This window comes from Syngnathoides biaculeatus, chromosome 4 (assembly GCF_019802595.1).
Source record: "Syngnathoides biaculeatus isolate LvHL_M chromosome 4, ASM1980259v1, whole genome shotgun sequence".
Taxonomy (NCBI): Eukaryota; Metazoa; Chordata; class Actinopteri; order Syngnathiformes; family Syngnathidae; genus Syngnathoides; species Syngnathoides biaculeatus.
The window spans coordinates 4,403,377-4,419,482 of NC_084643.1; the positions used below are offsets into that span (position 1 = coordinate 4,403,377).

A 16,106-nucleotide genomic window follows, 5' to 3' on the forward strand; every position below is an offset into this window, starting at 1 on the left:
CAAATGTAAATAGTATTGTAATCATGTACATTTCAGAAAGCAACTCATTTAATAGCGCGTTTTTGCACAGTATTATCAAGGTATCTAGTTACACGTATTTTGTAATCAAATTATGTTCAACTCATTACATGTAAGTAATTACTACCTAACACTGAGTATACATTTTTAAATAAATAAATACATATATGTTGTTCATAGATAGCCCATGTTATTATTATTATTATTACAATTTTTTTTTTTCGTTTGGGCCATTGACGTATACTAAATACTACATCATTGTTTGAACTTTCCCTTTCCGGGTTTGTCGTCCGGCCATGACGTCAATACCCTTCCCTTCCCTGATTGGCTGCGTGTGACGTAGACATTTGGCGCCACATTTGTTCCAGCAGCAGCTGTCGGCCGTTGCGACTTGAGCCGAAACCCAGAAAAATTCTCCCTTCGTGCTGTTTTTGTCACACATGCTCCACTTTGGCCAGCCGTTTTCGTGTCGACGACTCTACCTAAGCGGTGTTTCTTGCTCTCCAAGATGTTTGTCACGGACATACGGAAAGAATTTTATGAAGTTGTTGCCAACCAGGTGGGTGGTTAGGCGAACTGTGACATTAGCTTGGGCAGCAAATGCTAGTGAAAGACTCCAAAGCGTTGACTTTTCAAACTATCCACCGCGCTTGACTGACATTTTCGAACTCTTCTGTAGAGAGTTGCCCTCCTGGTGGCGTCAGATATCGATGCTCTTTGCGGCTGTAAGATTATTCAGGTAAGTGAGCTGTTAGCTAGCTACAGTTGTTGTTTTCTTGCTTTGGCTAGTAGACACTGTTTCTGGCATTTAATAAAGATCTCGATAGCTAAAGTCGTGCGCTTTAATAGTGAGTCAGAAAAACAACAACAACAACCAACCATTTAACTATCCCATAAGAGGGCGAGTTGTACAAATGTTGCAATTTAGTCAAACTTTTGTTCTGTGTGTTCCTTTAAGAAAATGAATTTTCTTTTGGGTCCTGGCCCACTGTTTAGCAACCATTATTCAATTGATTGATTATCTTATCTTCCTCAGGCTTTGTTCCACTTTGACCAGGTTCAGTATACCCTTGTACCAGTGATGGGATGGCAGGACCTTGGAACTGCCTTCCTTGAACACAGAGACCAAGTATGAATTATATCAGGTGATAAATGAATTAAGAGGATTATGTATATCGTTTTAATTGTTATTATTGTTGCAGTTTAGGTACTTTGTCCTCATCAACTGCGGCGCCAACGTTGACCTCCTCGAGATGCTGCAGCCGGAAGACGACTGCATCTTCTTCATTTGTGACACGCATCGGCCTGTCGATGTGGTTAATGTTTACAATGACACTCAGGTGACGAATAATAATCAGTTAATTAGACTACAATTCATGCATTAGCTTAATCTGAGTTTCATTTTTTGTTTTGTATTGGGATAAAAACTAAAGTAGCTCTTCTCCATTCGGACATTTTTCTTGACTTTGTTTAAATGACCACGTTTCTCAGAAGCTATTTTTCATTTAATTTTTTTGACACAATGAACTCTTCATAGTGTTAAACCTATAGACAATAATTTCCATTTTTAAGATGCAGTTTTCGAGGCATCCCACTTGATGAGTGATTCGCACATGTAAAATAATATAATTGGAATGTCTCCAGGCAGCACGGTGCCTCAGCTGTAAAATCTTCACCTCACAGTTCTGAGGTCCAGGGTTCGATCTCGGCCCTGCCTCTGTGGAGTCTGCATGTTCTCCCCGTGCCTGTGTGGGTTTTGTCCAGGCACTCCGGTTTCCTTCCACATCCCAAAAGCATGCAAAATTAATTGGAGACTAAATTTCATCTAGGTGTGATTGTGAGTGCAGCTATTTGTCTCTATTTTCCCATTTGATTGGTTGGCAAACAGTTTAGGGTGTACCATGCCTCCTGCCCATTGACAGCCGGGATAGGCTCCAGCACTCCCGTGACCCTTGTGAGGATAAGTGGTTAAGAAAATGGACGAATGGATGGAATGTCTCCGGTTCAACTCGGGCCCTTCCTGTGTGGAGTTTGTTGGTGTTGTGGGCGTAGGCCAACAATACACATTTGCATTAAATGTTTTGAATACTAAAGCCGTAGGCATAAATGTCATCGTGAATGTTTTTTTTTTTTTTTTAATACTGTCTTGTTTGTGTCAGAACAGTTCAAGGATTGGCGTCCAAACGTGATGTACCTCTTGAGTTTGGGGAAAAAAAACTCACACAAAACCAGGATGGTTGGGTCTATAGAGTTGTTGCTCCAGTGTGATTTTGTTTTTCTGAGATACTTGGGGCATTGTGAGCTTTGTCACGGAGAAGGAGCCAACAAGTTAGCCTGATGGTATTCTCAGCTGTCCTGGAACTTTTCTGACAGCTCATCTGTGGCATCTGATGACCAGCGCTGAGTGTTGTGTACTGCTTCTCGCCCTCAGTCAGATTAGATAGACTCTTAGAAAATGGATGCATTGAATTTTCTTACTTCACTTTTGTTTCTCTGAAGATAAAACTGCTGATAAAACAAGACGACGACTTGGGCGTGCCCTCCTATGATGACATATTTCAAGACGAGGAGGATGAGGAGGAGGCGGGAGATGATTCCGGGAATGAAAGCGGTGATGGCTCTGAGCCGTCGGGCAAACGAAGGAGATTTGATGAAGTAATGTACAGCATTTTTTTTATTCTATTAAACAAATTGCAATCTGTGTGTTTGACTTTTTTTTTTTTTTAACGCAGGGGGCAGTTGAGCGGCGAATCGAGAGGCAGCGTGAGAAGAGGGAGTGGGAAGCACGGAGGTAGCCTAAGTCTAAGTCATATTTTGACTGTTTTTACTGTTTGGTGCAGAATATTTGCACCTAAATTTTACTTTCATCACAGAAGGGAAATCTTATTTGAGTACGAGCAGTATGAATACCATGGAACATCTGTGAGTGACCGATCTTAAGCACATCTATTTGACCAAATCCAGTATTTTGAATGATCTTTCCTATGTAGACAGCAATGATGTTTTTCGAGCTTGCCTGGCTGTTGAGTAAAGACACCAAAGACATGCTCTGGTATGTTTCCCCCCCCCCCTTTTTTTTTTTTTTTAACTCAAGCTATACTGTAAATACATGTAATCACTTTTTTTATCATTTATTTTTTTCACAGGTGGGCTATCATCGGGCTGACAGACCAGTGGGTTCACGACAAAGTCACGCAGTGAGAAAACCTTGTCATTCTGCCATTTGAGCTGCTGTAGCATTATCTTTATGATTTATTAAGCCACCAATTAATGTTGTTTGGCATAGCTAGAAAATATTTCTGCCAGTTAGCAAGAATACCATCGATATTTTGCATTCATAACAGCAATGTTCCCTATAATTTTATGCGTGTCTGAGCAAACACACTAAGGCCGTGAGCGCTCCTTTTGACCAACATCAGATGTACGCGCTGTGGTCAGATCAGTGTCATCCATTGAAGTTACACGGGTCATTAAAAGGTTCAGATTTCATTCCCATCCGAACATTTTTAAGAACAATTTTGTGTTTTTGCAAACTTACACTGAAAATGTCAACAAACAAAAAAATACATTACAGTACAAATACATACCAAGCCAACGATTAACTATAAATTTGAAATGTCGCTTCCAACTTTATTTTTTTTTTAACCCACAATGATATCACAGTTTGTTTTTCTTGGTGTAAAACTGAATTATTGCTTGCAGAATATCTTTCGGATTGGATGTTGAAAGCTGAATGATGCTCCTAAACAGTTTTAGGATTTATGTTATATTGCCTCCTATATTTAATGTACAGAATTAGCTTTTTGGGAAATGTATTTTCTGTGCTTTCATCCTCAATCAGGCTGTGCCAAGGTGGGATTTCAACATTATACACCATCTCATCCTGTACTTTCTACCAACCAGACCTTTATTACTCAAAAAAAGAGAAAATCTCGTCCACTTTCACCACTTTTTCTTCTACTATTCACATACCCCGGTGTTTGTAATTATGAGTGTACCCCTTTAAAATGGAGGGGAGCGGTGTCAGGTAAACTAGGAAGTAGAGTATGTGGTCCGGTGTGGCCGAGTAGCAGGTCTTTGTGAGAGGGAGTGTGCTGCTGTGTTTGAAAAAAAAAAAAAAAAAAAAGTCTGGCTGTAGTTTACTACGCTGGATCTGTTTTGAGAGTGTGCGACAAGTGCGCAAATCCACAGTTGCGCAGCTTAGAGGGAACATTGCATTACAGTATATTTCATTCCTTAGTGACATATTTACACAACTGGTTTGACCTGCGTGCATATTCATATTTAACGCTGGTGAATCGGTCCTGCCCTGTAACATGTTCTCTTTGTTCTGCTCGTTAGTATGAAATATATAACAGACATCGCTACAATGCAGCGGCACGTGTCCCGACATAACCATCGAAACGAAGATGAGGAGAACTCTCTTTCCGTTGATTGCATGAGGATCTCCTTTGAGTACGAGTATCCTTGATTTGTCGGAATGCTTCAGGGAAGTTTAGTGCCACGGTACTTTGTATGTGTTGGCTTTTCAGTTGCACCTCCTGCCTTAGCTTTCTGCTTCAGCCTTCGTCTGACCCTCTACCAGCATTGGTCTCTGTACGAGAGCATCTGTAATTCATGTTACACCTCCTGCCACTTCAAGTTGTGGACTTTAAACGGCCAGAAGAAGCTGCAAGAGTTTCTGGCGGACATGGGGTAGGAGTACGTCATGAAATGCAAAAAGAAAATATTGGCGCATTGACGGTGGTCTTTTGCGCCAGGCTGCCTCTAAGGCAAGTGCGGCAGAAGTTCACGTCCATGGACATGTCAATCAAAGAGAACCTGCGCGAAGTCATCGAAGAGTCTTCCAATAAATACGGGTGTGGCTGCTGTTAAGATGAAGCAATTTTGTTGATGTTACCGATAGATTCACTGGCATTTTTACCCTCTGACAGAATGAAAGACATCCGTATCCAGACATTCGGTGTCCACTTTGGCTTCAAGAACCGTTTCCTGGCCAGTGACATGGTGCACGCTACCATCGCTCTTCTTGAGAGCACGGAGAATGACGAGAACGAGACGGACAACTTCATCAAGGCTCTGGACTCTCTTTCAAGGTGTGAAACTACAATATGCAGTCATACAAAACAGTAGTTGCCCATCACTAATTTACGCTAACACAGTACTATAGTCATAGTAAATATTTGTATTAAAATCACGTTGAGGGGAAAAAAATATTAAAGGCCAAGATCTTCACTCGCGATATAGATTAGGTCGAAACATTTGAACGTCCTGATTTCAGGCATCTTGGCTGGAAAAACATCTGTAGCTCAGGAATGCATGGGTGATTGTAAGGGATATTTCACATGTTTACTGAGGCACCATAGAGCCAATATAATATCCAAAATATTAGAGAAAGTTGCTTTGTTAATGTACAGTATGGGACTTTTAAGCAAGCAAAAGAAAAACGGTAACAGTGGCAGTAATTGAGCATGCCTTCTTGCACCTTATTCTTACGCTGCTGCCAAAACAAGTTCATTGCCTTGAAATGTCATAATTACAGTATACATTTGTATGAAAAACAGTTCTGGGTCATAAATATGAACCAAATCTAAAATACAAAGTATGGGTATCTCTTATTGTACCACCTTTTTGTACTTCTTGACGATATATTTTTGCACCGCTGCACAAAACTATCGCTTACCTACAATAGTAAAGTTAGAATTTTGTATAAAAAAAAAAAACGCTTCTAGGCCGTGAATATTAAACAATTCCTGTCATTTCTCGGTATGCATTGGAGTATAAAGCCCCAAAAAAAAAATGACACTTTTGCTGTAGATTTTGTACCCATGTATAATACGTCGGCACCAAATATTCTCTGGGGACATGTGCTGAAAATGAATTCCATTTTTCCATGTCCGGAAGCTCTTGCTTGTGTTTTCTTGACGGAACTTCTCCTTGGATTTCCTACATAATCTCACATCGACTTAGTGTATGTTGAACTGTCAAGATGCTTGTTGGTTTCCTACTTATGTGGCATCAGTGTTCACTTCCTTAAAAGCAACTTCGCAACTTCCCCTCTGACTCAACATATTTTAACTTTGGCAATTGATTGGGGATTTTCTATTAAGTGGTGGTGCAAGAAATAAATCTTCAATCTAATGAACAAAGATATGAGATTTTATGCTGTCAGGCGCAGTAGCAACAGATGCAAGGCTGTCATTGATTTTCTGTGATCAGTGAAAATTGTCATATCCATTAATTTGTTATATTAGACGTTGCATATCGTGTTGGAATTAGAGTGCACCTCTATAGAATGTGACAGGTTTTGGTCATTTTTCATACATCTATGTGTAAAACACTTGCAATCTTCCCAAGAAATTTTTGCAAAATAATGCATATTATCGAATAACGAGTTCAAAAAAAGTACGGCAGTAACAAGGTGGGCCTTCTTCTTTCCTGTGACAACGTATTCTAACGCTACTGCAGAAACTGGTTTATTGTGCTCCGTACAGAACCTCAGAATGTAAGGACCGTTATACACCAAAGGAAACTCTGTACTTAGTACATTGTAATAACCCGCCTCTGATCTCTGCCCTCTTTTTAAGGAGCAACCTGGATAGCCTGCACTCGGGCATGGACCTGGCTAAGAAGAAGCTGATCGCCATCCAGCAGACCGTCGCGAGCTGCATCTGCACCAACCTCATCTTGTCCCAAGGACCGTTTCTCTACTGCTACCTTATGGAGGTGCTGATCGCCAACCGTCATGAGTGTGATTGATGGCTAACTGCAACATGGTCCTCAGTTGAATAATTGTGATTCGCGCACAGGGCACCCCCGATGTCAAGCTTTTTTCAAAGCCCATGGCCTTGACGCTGCTCTCAAAGTACCTCCTTAAAGCATTCATCCAATCAGTGAGTACCTCATTAATATCCAAAACAAAGGTACGCCGCAGCCTCGAATTGTTGGTAGTTGGCATCTGATTTGCTTGGATTTAGTATAAATGTGTCCCATGGGAAGTTAGAGAAATTGAGTTTATCCATTCCAGCATCATAAAACCTCAATTAACTGTACAAGCAGTTTTTGCAGTGTAATTAATTTTATTGTATCTCATTTTGCAAGATCCTCTTGCCATCGGATAACTCATAGCTAGAAATTGAAGCTATCTTGAAGTGAATGATCAAAGTGCAAGATCTTATTACGTCAGAAATGTTTTAAATTCATGGGTTACTTTGTATTGAGTATGATTGTTTTTCACGCTTCTTTTTTCCTCTCAGACAAGAAATAAAAGGTGCAGATTGCTTCCGCTCATTATGGCCGCTCCCAAAGATGTGGAGAAGGGGACCGTCCTCGTCGTGGGGATACCACCCGAGTCGGAAACATCTGACAAAAAGAAGTACGTTACGGTTGAGTGGTGTGGCTGCTGTTTTGAGTCTCTATCCCAGAGGTGGGTAGTAACTTGTGCCTGCATTTAGTTAAGCAACTTTTGGGATAAATGACATTGTTGGAGTAATTTTAAGAAACATACTTTTATGCGAGTATTTTTGTTATTAATTGTAGACTCTAAATTGTCCTCAGGGGTTGTGGTTTAAATAGTAGTAAAGTAATTTCCAGCCTATAAGCCCTGACTTTTGTCACACGCTTTTTTTTTTTTTTTAATTTGGTGATGCAGCAGATTTGTGCATTTTTTTCTAGTGGCCGCAAGGGGGCACTCGAGCGGAAAAGGTACGAACGAGAAGTGGCTAGGAAGTGACTTTTTTACAGGCCCTGTTAGCACTGCACTAGCCTTCTTTCTTTGTAAATGTGGGCACTTGCGGCTTTGACACAGCTGCGGCGTATGTATGAACCAAATGGTATTTCCTTTACAAATGTACTCGGTGAGGCTTGTTACCAACTGCGCTCTGTAGTCCGGCAATTACAGTAGTCATCTCTCAACTCAAAGGTAGCGGGCTTGATCTCGAGCCCCTTTGACCATGCCAAAATGTCCTTGAGCAAGATACTGAGCCCACAGTTGCAGTGTAATCGGAAGATAAAGCACTCTGAGAGCCTTGAAGGTGGAAAAGAACAAAACGGGCAAAATCCCATTTACCAAAGCACACTTAGGTGTTGGTGTGAGTCGTTGTCTCTGTGTTTGTGTCTACGTGCACGGCAATTGGCTATTGACCAGTCCTGGGTGTCCCCCGCTCCTTGCCTAGAGTCAGCTGGGATAGGCTCCAGCACACTCATGAGCATAAGCAGTGGAGAGAATGGATGGATTTTTGTTGAAAAGAAGAAATACTACTTTTCTAAATTGCACAGAACTGCATTCAGCTCTCTGCTTTCATTTTTTTTTTTTTTTTATCCATTATCGTTTGCACAATCTGTTTTGTTTTGGCAGAGAGACTGTAACATGACTCTATTTCACTGGTCCAGCATAATCACCGGTGACTTTTGACTCCATTTAATCTATTTTAGCCAGGGTGTCACATGACTACTCACACAGTCTCCGAAGCGCCACACACAGCGTTCTTGCGCAAGCATGTAACGTTTTGAAATTGGTGGAATTTTATTTGATAAATTTATACCGTCAATTTGTGAATCTTCGATTCTGATGCCACTGCATGTTGTCGCATGTGAAATATGAATGTGCACATTGCAATTTTTTATTTTTGTACTTTACATGATCACCCTCTTTCACTGAATACTTACTGTACTTTCAAGTCCTTATTTGAGAAGGGTACTTTTTGCATTTACTCCAGCAACAGTACTTTTACCTAAGTACAATTTTTTTTTTGGGGGGGGGCTTCCCTACCCACCTCTGGTCGTGTCAATTTAACTTTATATGACTGGAAAAATCCCATCAGGAGGGTGAGTATTATGTTTGTGTATTTCTTGTATTTGATCTCGGATTCTTACATGATTCACTTTCTTTGTCTTCAGTTTTTTTGGCAGGGCATTTGAAAAAGCCGCCGAAAGCACCAGCTCCAGAACGCTCCATGACCACTTTGACACATGCCGTAAGTGAAATTTAGTAAATTGCACTTCGGTTGCAAGACGAGGGAAGGCCTTATCCTCTTTTGTTGACCACACGGGGTCAGAATTGTCTTTATTTCAAGTAGAAAACCAACAGTTTGAAAAAAAAAAAAAAAGAAAAGAGGTGTGACACCGTTTTGGAGCCTTACAAGGTTATTATAAATATGCCCCGAGTTTTGGTGTATTTTTACAAATATGTTATGGGGAACAGGACGGCTGGTGGACGACTGGTTAGCACATCTGCCTCACATTGTTATGGAGCCACGTTCAAATCTGGCCTTGGGATTGTGGAGTTTGCACGTTCTCCCTTTTCTCTGGTTACTCCAGTTGTGTGGGAGGCACATTCAAAAAAACTTGCATGGTGGTTGAATAGAAGATTTTAAATTGCACATAAGTCTGAATGCTTGGTTTTCGTTGTGCCCTGCTTTTGGCTGCGGACCAATTCAGGGAGTACCCCGCCTCCGGCCCGTTGACAGCTGGGATAGGTTCCAGCACTCCCCGCGACCCTTGTGAGGATAGGTGGCCAAGAAAATGGATGTTATGGGCTTTCTTTCTTAGCAAGTCATTGTGTTTTGTAGGAAGCCACCATATAAACGTGGAGATGGCCGAGTGGCTTGTGAAAATGTGCAACCAAAGCTGAGCACTTCTCAATTTTGTTCCCGTGCAGTGATTGAACTGAAGACCGAAGACCGCAGCAAATTCCTGGATGCACTCATAACCCTTCTGTCCTGAGGCATTTCTACTCCAAATGAATGTGAGGGTGACGGAGACACAGTACGTGAATGATGTCGTCCTCATAGAGCAGCTCTAGTGAGTGTTTTGTTTTTTTGAGGGGGGGGGGGGGGTCTTGTTCATGTTTTTTTTAATCAGTTTCTGTGTATATTGTACAGTAGGTTGTAAATGTGCGGATGTTTTAAATGTAGTTGTTTTATGTCTGTTTGTCAGACTCTCCTTAAATGTAACATTTTATGCATGTTTAATAAAGCACACAAGGTCTTAACAAAATCCCACTTAAATGTTTCCGCCACTTTTAAACACAAACCCGTGGTGGTAAATTGTGACTGGCGTCTGTCCTTGTGTTAAATCACAAACAATTTTAATGCTGGAATGCATCTTGTCTCCTCAAAGAAAGAATTGGTGAAATGGAATGAAGTTGAGGGCGAGCGCGCATCCTCGGTACACACTCAAGCGAGAATGCGGGTCAGGTGTCCTGGTAGTGATTTGCTGTCGGCCCACAGCACCACTTGAAAGGAGAAGGTGGGGGGGGGGGGTATCCAGCTGCATGACTGGCACAGTAATTGCTTAATGCTCATCTGTACAGTTATTATAGAGAAAGATGTGTCACTGGACAATCATAATCTTATGAGAGCCAATAAAAGAAGAAGCATTTACCAAAATCTTTGATGGTTTGGATAGTTTGAACTTGGAAAAGTATCGGCTAACCATCATTTTATTTAGGCAAAATGTATCTTTAATATGTGTGCCATAGATTTTAATTGAATCATTCAAGTCCATACGAACCCACAACCCCTGGTTTGGTAAACCAGGGGTTGTGGGTTCGTATCCCACTGGGGCCTCCATTCCCTGAGAAGGGTTGCGTCAGGAAGGGCATCCGGCGTAAAAATTGTGCCAAACATATATATGCGTTCATCTGAGATGACACGCTGTGGCGACCCCGAAAGGGACAAGCCGAAAGAAACTTGCTATTCAAGTCCACATTTTCAAAATTATTTAGGTGCCTTTCGATGTTACTTTTTACATCAAGTCAAACTTACAAATTGCTTCCCATTACCACCCTTCAGACGTCTGCAAATTAGTTTTTTTTTTTTTCTTTGTTTTATTAAACTCATCCACTTCTTTTTATATTTCCATGACAGTTGAGAATGTTAAAGCACAAACTGTAGAGTTTTAGGTTTTATGATGCAAGCGTACTTATTTGTACTGCCTGAGTGTTTGCGTGTCTCGCGGCTCAGTCACCGGCGAGCTATTCCTCGACCGTTTACATGTGTAATGGTTCCTTCCAAACATGCTCGCTGTTGTGATGTTATCCCGTGTAAAACCATGTTTATCTCCACCAACGTAATTATGTAGAATTAGACGTGAAAGGCTCATTAGTAGCCACTCCTTCTTTCTATCTATTTTTGTCTCTTCCCATTGAAGACGTTTTACTGTGCTGTGTCAGGTCAGGAGTTAACGGGCTTGAAGCTCCCAAACATACTTGAAGAGTATTACTTTATAAAACAACCATACAATGAGAGTACCTGTACCTGAATATTTCATATGTATTCAAAAAAGAAAACCATAGTTCCAGTAATTTTAACATGCACCTGCTCGCATGGTCACGTGGCCGTCTGGCCTCGGCCATCGATCACTTTTTCCTCTCCGCAGCCTCCCTCCTCGCACTCCCCTTTTCCATACACCTCTGCCGACGAGGGGGCCACTGCCTTTTCCGCCACTCTGCATGTGAGGAATGTGGCAAGCAACACACACAAGTGCGCGCACACACCCCTGGGGGAAGTAGACTCTCACAAGGCAGGATCACGCAGCCATGTAGTGATCGGGGCCAGCCTTGCACACTCTCCAGTTGCTTTTAGTGGAAAGGGATGGCGCTAACGATGATAGTTTATGGATCGGGGTTTTTTTTTTTTTCCCCCCCTTCTTCACATGGTTTATTTTACTGCTTAGGTGATCACTAGGTCAGTATCCCTCTACAGTGCCTTTGTTGTCCTCATCAGAATCCCTTTCACCGTGAAAATGTAGCATCATCATAAAACTGCAGTCCTCTGCTCACTTTGTAACCTTTGCAAGCATAACAGTACAATCATACGAGGGTGTTAAAATGTTTTCCGTTCATTTGTAGTTACGGTTTCCCATAGACGGCCTTTATGACTGTGGAAAAATTAAAATCTTAAACAGCCTCATCATATTTACACATTAAATTTATGAACCAGTTTTGGAATCAGAAATCAAGGGTAATGTGTTTGGGGGAAAAAATGCTTGGATCCCTCAATGTTATCATTTATGATATGACTGAAACGTTGGTACAGATTTTTTTAAAAAAAAAAAATTATGGAAGTTGAGACACGTGATTTGCCTTTGCGGGCCACATAAAATCATGTGGCGGGCCAGATCTGGCCCCCGGGCCTTGAGTTTGACACCTGTGATCTAACGCATTTCAGTATGTCCCACACTGCTCTTAGCTACATTGCGTATAATAGTTAATGGATAATGAAATACACACTCGTGGTTTTTCATGTCCACAAGTTGTATAGAATACAATGAATTATTTTAATCATGTATATTTTATTTGCGTTCTTGTATGGAAAGTTTTGCATGTGTCCCTGAAATTCCTGTCATAGTAAGGTAACTTCCACCTTCAGAAACATTTTTTTAAACAAATGTTTTATCTTCACTGTAGGCTCAAACTGGATGGTTGTCAAATATAATAGGTATAATTATTTTTTCTAATTTTCATACGTTTGTAGTTGGATGTTGTCAAACTTAACATGCCCGCTCTGTCAGAGTGAAATATCAGTTCATCTAAAAGCTGTTCCAAAATTTGAAATACTGTACATTTTTTAAACAGGATACAGTTGGCTTGCAAACTGCTCAGTGACGGTAATTGACTCAGTTCATCGCTGGAATTGGTGTTTTGAGTTCTGCTTATACAGTGAAGAAAATAAGTATTTGAACACCCTGCTATATTGCAAGTTCTCCCACTTAGAAATCATGGAGGGCTCGGAAATTTTCATCGTAGCTGCATGTCCGCTGTGAGAGAGAGAGAGAATCTAAAAAGAAAGATTCAGAAATCACAATGTATGATTTTGTTGTTGTTAATATTCGGTACAGTAGCCTTTGTTTGCAATTACAGAGGTCAAACATTTCCTGTAGTTTTTCACCATTTTTGCACACACTGCAGGAAGGATTTTGGCCCACTCCTCCATACAGATCTTCTCTAGATCAGACAGGTTTCTGGGCTGTCTCTGAGAAACACGGAAATTCAGCTCCCTCCAAAGATTTTATATTGGGTTTAGCGATGGAGACTGTCACCTACGATGAAAATTTCAGATCCCTCCATGATTTCTAGTGGGAGAACTTGCAATATAGCATTTTTGTTCAAATTATTGTTTTCTTCACTGCACCTACAATGTATTGATAGGAACTAAGAATAAAATGGCACGCAAATTGGAACTTCTACAAACGGTCTAGGCCCACCTTTACACAAATAATAATAATCCAATAGTAAATACCTCCGTTTAGACACCTTCCAATAGACGCCTAGATTTGACTATTGTATCCCAAAACAATTCACATCAAAAGCTTAATTAGAGCATCACTGCTCCCGGCTTCATGTCTCTCCCCCCGCCCCCCCCCCCCTACTCCTATGCCCTTTGAACTTTAACCCCTCAAGCCCTTTCATTGTTGGCATGTCATTCCTTGAGACGAGGTGTTGTCTCCTTTGAGTAGTAATACATCCATTCTGGCTTGAACGTTCTTCTTAAATATGGTACAGTTTGAAATATTCCGAGTGTACGTTATAGTGAGACACAATGTTTTGCCAGGCCTCCACCCCCCCCCCCACCCCCCACGTCCTCACACAACCTGGATAAATGCTAAGGCTATATTTTTATCTTTATGGTTTTCCGTACTGATCCAAGAACCCTCCTGTGCTGAAATCTTTGACGGGGGGTTGCGATGTTGTCATGGCGAGCTTCCACGCCACTTTATGTTGAAAACAATTTGTCCCGAGTGTGTCAAATTGGCAATGCGGCGTGATCCTAGCCAGATCTCAGACAGGCCTCCTCTTCAAGCAGCTGCCATTCAAGTGTGCGTGTGGAAGTGTTTGCACCTGTGTTTTTGATGACTCTGCTATAGGCACGCAAAGCAGTTCACTCCCTGCACATTTGAACCCGCCACGCTCATATTTTGCAGATAAAACTGTGCATAAATCCGCCTGCTGCAGGTAACTCGTACGGATTTGTCATGTTTCCTAAATATCGCCTTTAGTATCGAAGCATTAATCTATAAATATTAGGACAAACAAAGATTACTGTTGGTATGTGCCTTGCATGCGATTCCCTTCTGTTTATTACGTATGAAAGTACAGTATGACCATTAGACGGGGGTTGAACAACTTCAGAAGTTTTGTAATATGATGAAAATCTAGTAGAAGTTGATTAGTAGATTTCATATTTTCAGCAGAGTACCGTCGTCTCAAACCCATTTTAGCGACGCAGACTGGTTTCACGTCAAGATATTTCGACAGACCGCAATAAAAGCAAATAGAAACATATGATTGAAAATACAACTTACTATTACTCCTTTAAAAAAGTTTAATATTGTGTTCCATGGCATATTGTCAAGCAGTATCGTAGCTAAGCAAAAAAATTAAATCACTTGTTATTGTGTTTGAGGATAAATTAATGTTATACTTTGAAGGCCCACTGACATGCCTATAAACGTTCTAAAATAGATATTGTAATGAAAAATACATATAACATTATTCACTTCAATCTCTATACGAAAAAATAAATATGAGCGGAGAGGGTGTCATCCATGTGTGAAGTTGCAGAAGTCTCACTCGACGTCGGCGTGGTAGCCATACTGCCTGCGGCGTCATCAGCAGACGAAACATGGGAGAGGAACAAGAGAGATTTTCGGATTTTTTCCAATGCCCCTTCTGACAAGGAAGCTCTTTTCGAAGAAGAGAACACCTCACAGTCGAGTAAAGTGATCAGGGCAATACGAGCCTATTGTTTCGAGCCATATTTAGTTGATATGCGGATCACTTCTAACCCAGACTCCCCGAGAGTATGACAGCATGTAGCATACTCCAGCTCCGAGCGACGACAACGCAGTGGCCCGGCCGGCGTCGTCAATGAAGAACAACCGACTATTATTTTTGAATACCTCTATACACACACCTACCTGTCATTTGGAACCCACAAAGCTCTCGTCCTTTGCACCGGTGCAATCCATTTTTCACGACAAACCAGGTCTTTTGGAAAAGTGTGACGGGTGAATCCATCCTCCCGACTGTTCGAACAATATCCACCAATACAGCGACCCGACATTTTGGCTAACAAGAAGGAAGAAATGGCTACCTTCCCGCAGCTACAAACATACAAACCCGGCTGAGTGCGCGTCTGCTAATAACGTCACTTCCTGGTTCTTCTCGAAAACAAATCCCTCGAGAGGATTTTCATGGCCAGAGTTACAAAAAGCCATATACGTCAAAACCTTATTTTGTGGTGGAAAAAAAACAGATGGGTCCATTCTGGCTGCCTTTTTTTTTTTTTAAATTAAAAACATACTAAGAATCATACGTTTCGTGTCAGTAGACCTTTAAAAATGAGAAGTGCAATGGAGTCTGCAAAGCACAACTTAAGTACCATAATGGCATGTCTACGAATACCAACTGGTATCAACACATAAGATAATTAAATACAGCAGTCTGCTGTTCGTATGAATTTACAGTATTCTATTTCCCCCACAAGTGCTTCAGGATAGACATGGGCCGCAGGTTCACTTTCAATTGCTTTATTAAGCAAATGGTAACAAAATAACCGATTAATAAACACATTCATACCCAGCAACTCACTCAATGTGCAGATTGGCTAACGGTTAGCCTGGTAGTTGGCACTTGTCTACCTAAGATCATAAATGCAAACTCTATACTCATTTTCTGATGTCTATGTCTCACCTGGGCACGCTCCACATTTTAAAGCCGCACACACTCAAAGTCACAGAAACGCTAGTGTGGAATGTGAGGATTGTGGCCTCAGGTAGACTATCATACTCACGTCCACATTGGGAAAATCGGAATAACCCATCCTAAAAATATTCGACAGCTGCAGCCCGACTTTGAAATGACCTATATAGTTAACAAAGATTGTAGGATGTTGATAGTCTGACCCAGGAAGTGAACATTTCCATACTTCCTATGGGAAGGAGCTCATGTTCCACCCCAGCAGTTGCGCTGCGCCGCAGTGTTTGTAAATAGCAACAGGAGTGGCTGGGACAGGCAAATCAAACTAATTAACCCCGACTGCGTGTCCTCACCCAACACACGCCCTCGTTCCTTCCTGTGTCCCATC

The 16,106-nt window shown here is 41.3% G+C and overlaps 1 protein-coding gene across 1 annotated transcript; it reads left to right on the forward strand.

Annotated features, from left to right (window-relative positions):
* Positions 1-342: 342 nt before the first annotated feature.
* Positions 343-10,018, forward strand: cdc45 (CDC45 cell division cycle 45 homolog (S. cerevisiae)). Its single transcript, XM_061817294.1, has 18 exons — positions 343-577; positions 698-757; positions 1,055-1,147; positions 1,221-1,358; positions 2,518-2,673; positions 2,751-2,809; positions 2,892-2,940; positions 3,009-3,070; positions 3,165-3,215; positions 4,360-4,479; positions 4,582-4,713; positions 4,779-4,877; positions 4,953-5,114; positions 6,606-6,744; positions 6,828-6,911; positions 7,275-7,393; positions 8,917-8,993; positions 9,677-10,018. The coding sequence occupies exons 1-18, from the start codon at positions 527-529 to the stop codon at positions 9,739-9,741; spliced, it is 1,716 nt and encodes a 571-aa protein (XP_061673278.1). The 5' UTR covers positions 343-526; the 3' UTR covers positions 9,742-10,018.
* The last annotated feature ends 6,088 nt before the right edge of the window (positions 10,019-16,106 follow it).

What these genes read in the sequence shown, in the direction of transcription:
- cdc45 (XM_061817294.1), top strand. Translation starts at nt 527, where the DNA reads ATGTTTGTCACGGACATACGGAAAGAATTTTATGAAGTTGTTGCCAAC. An exon ending in ATGAATACCATGGAACATCT is followed by an intron (nt 2,941 to 3,008) that starts GTGAGTGACCGA and finishes TTTCCTATGTAG; the next exon opens with ACAGCAATGATGTTTTTCGA. An exon ending in GAGTCTTCCAATAAATACGG is followed by an intron (nt 4,878 to 4,952) that starts GTGTGGCTGCTG and finishes ACCCTCTGACAG; the next exon opens with AATGAAAGACATCCGTATCC.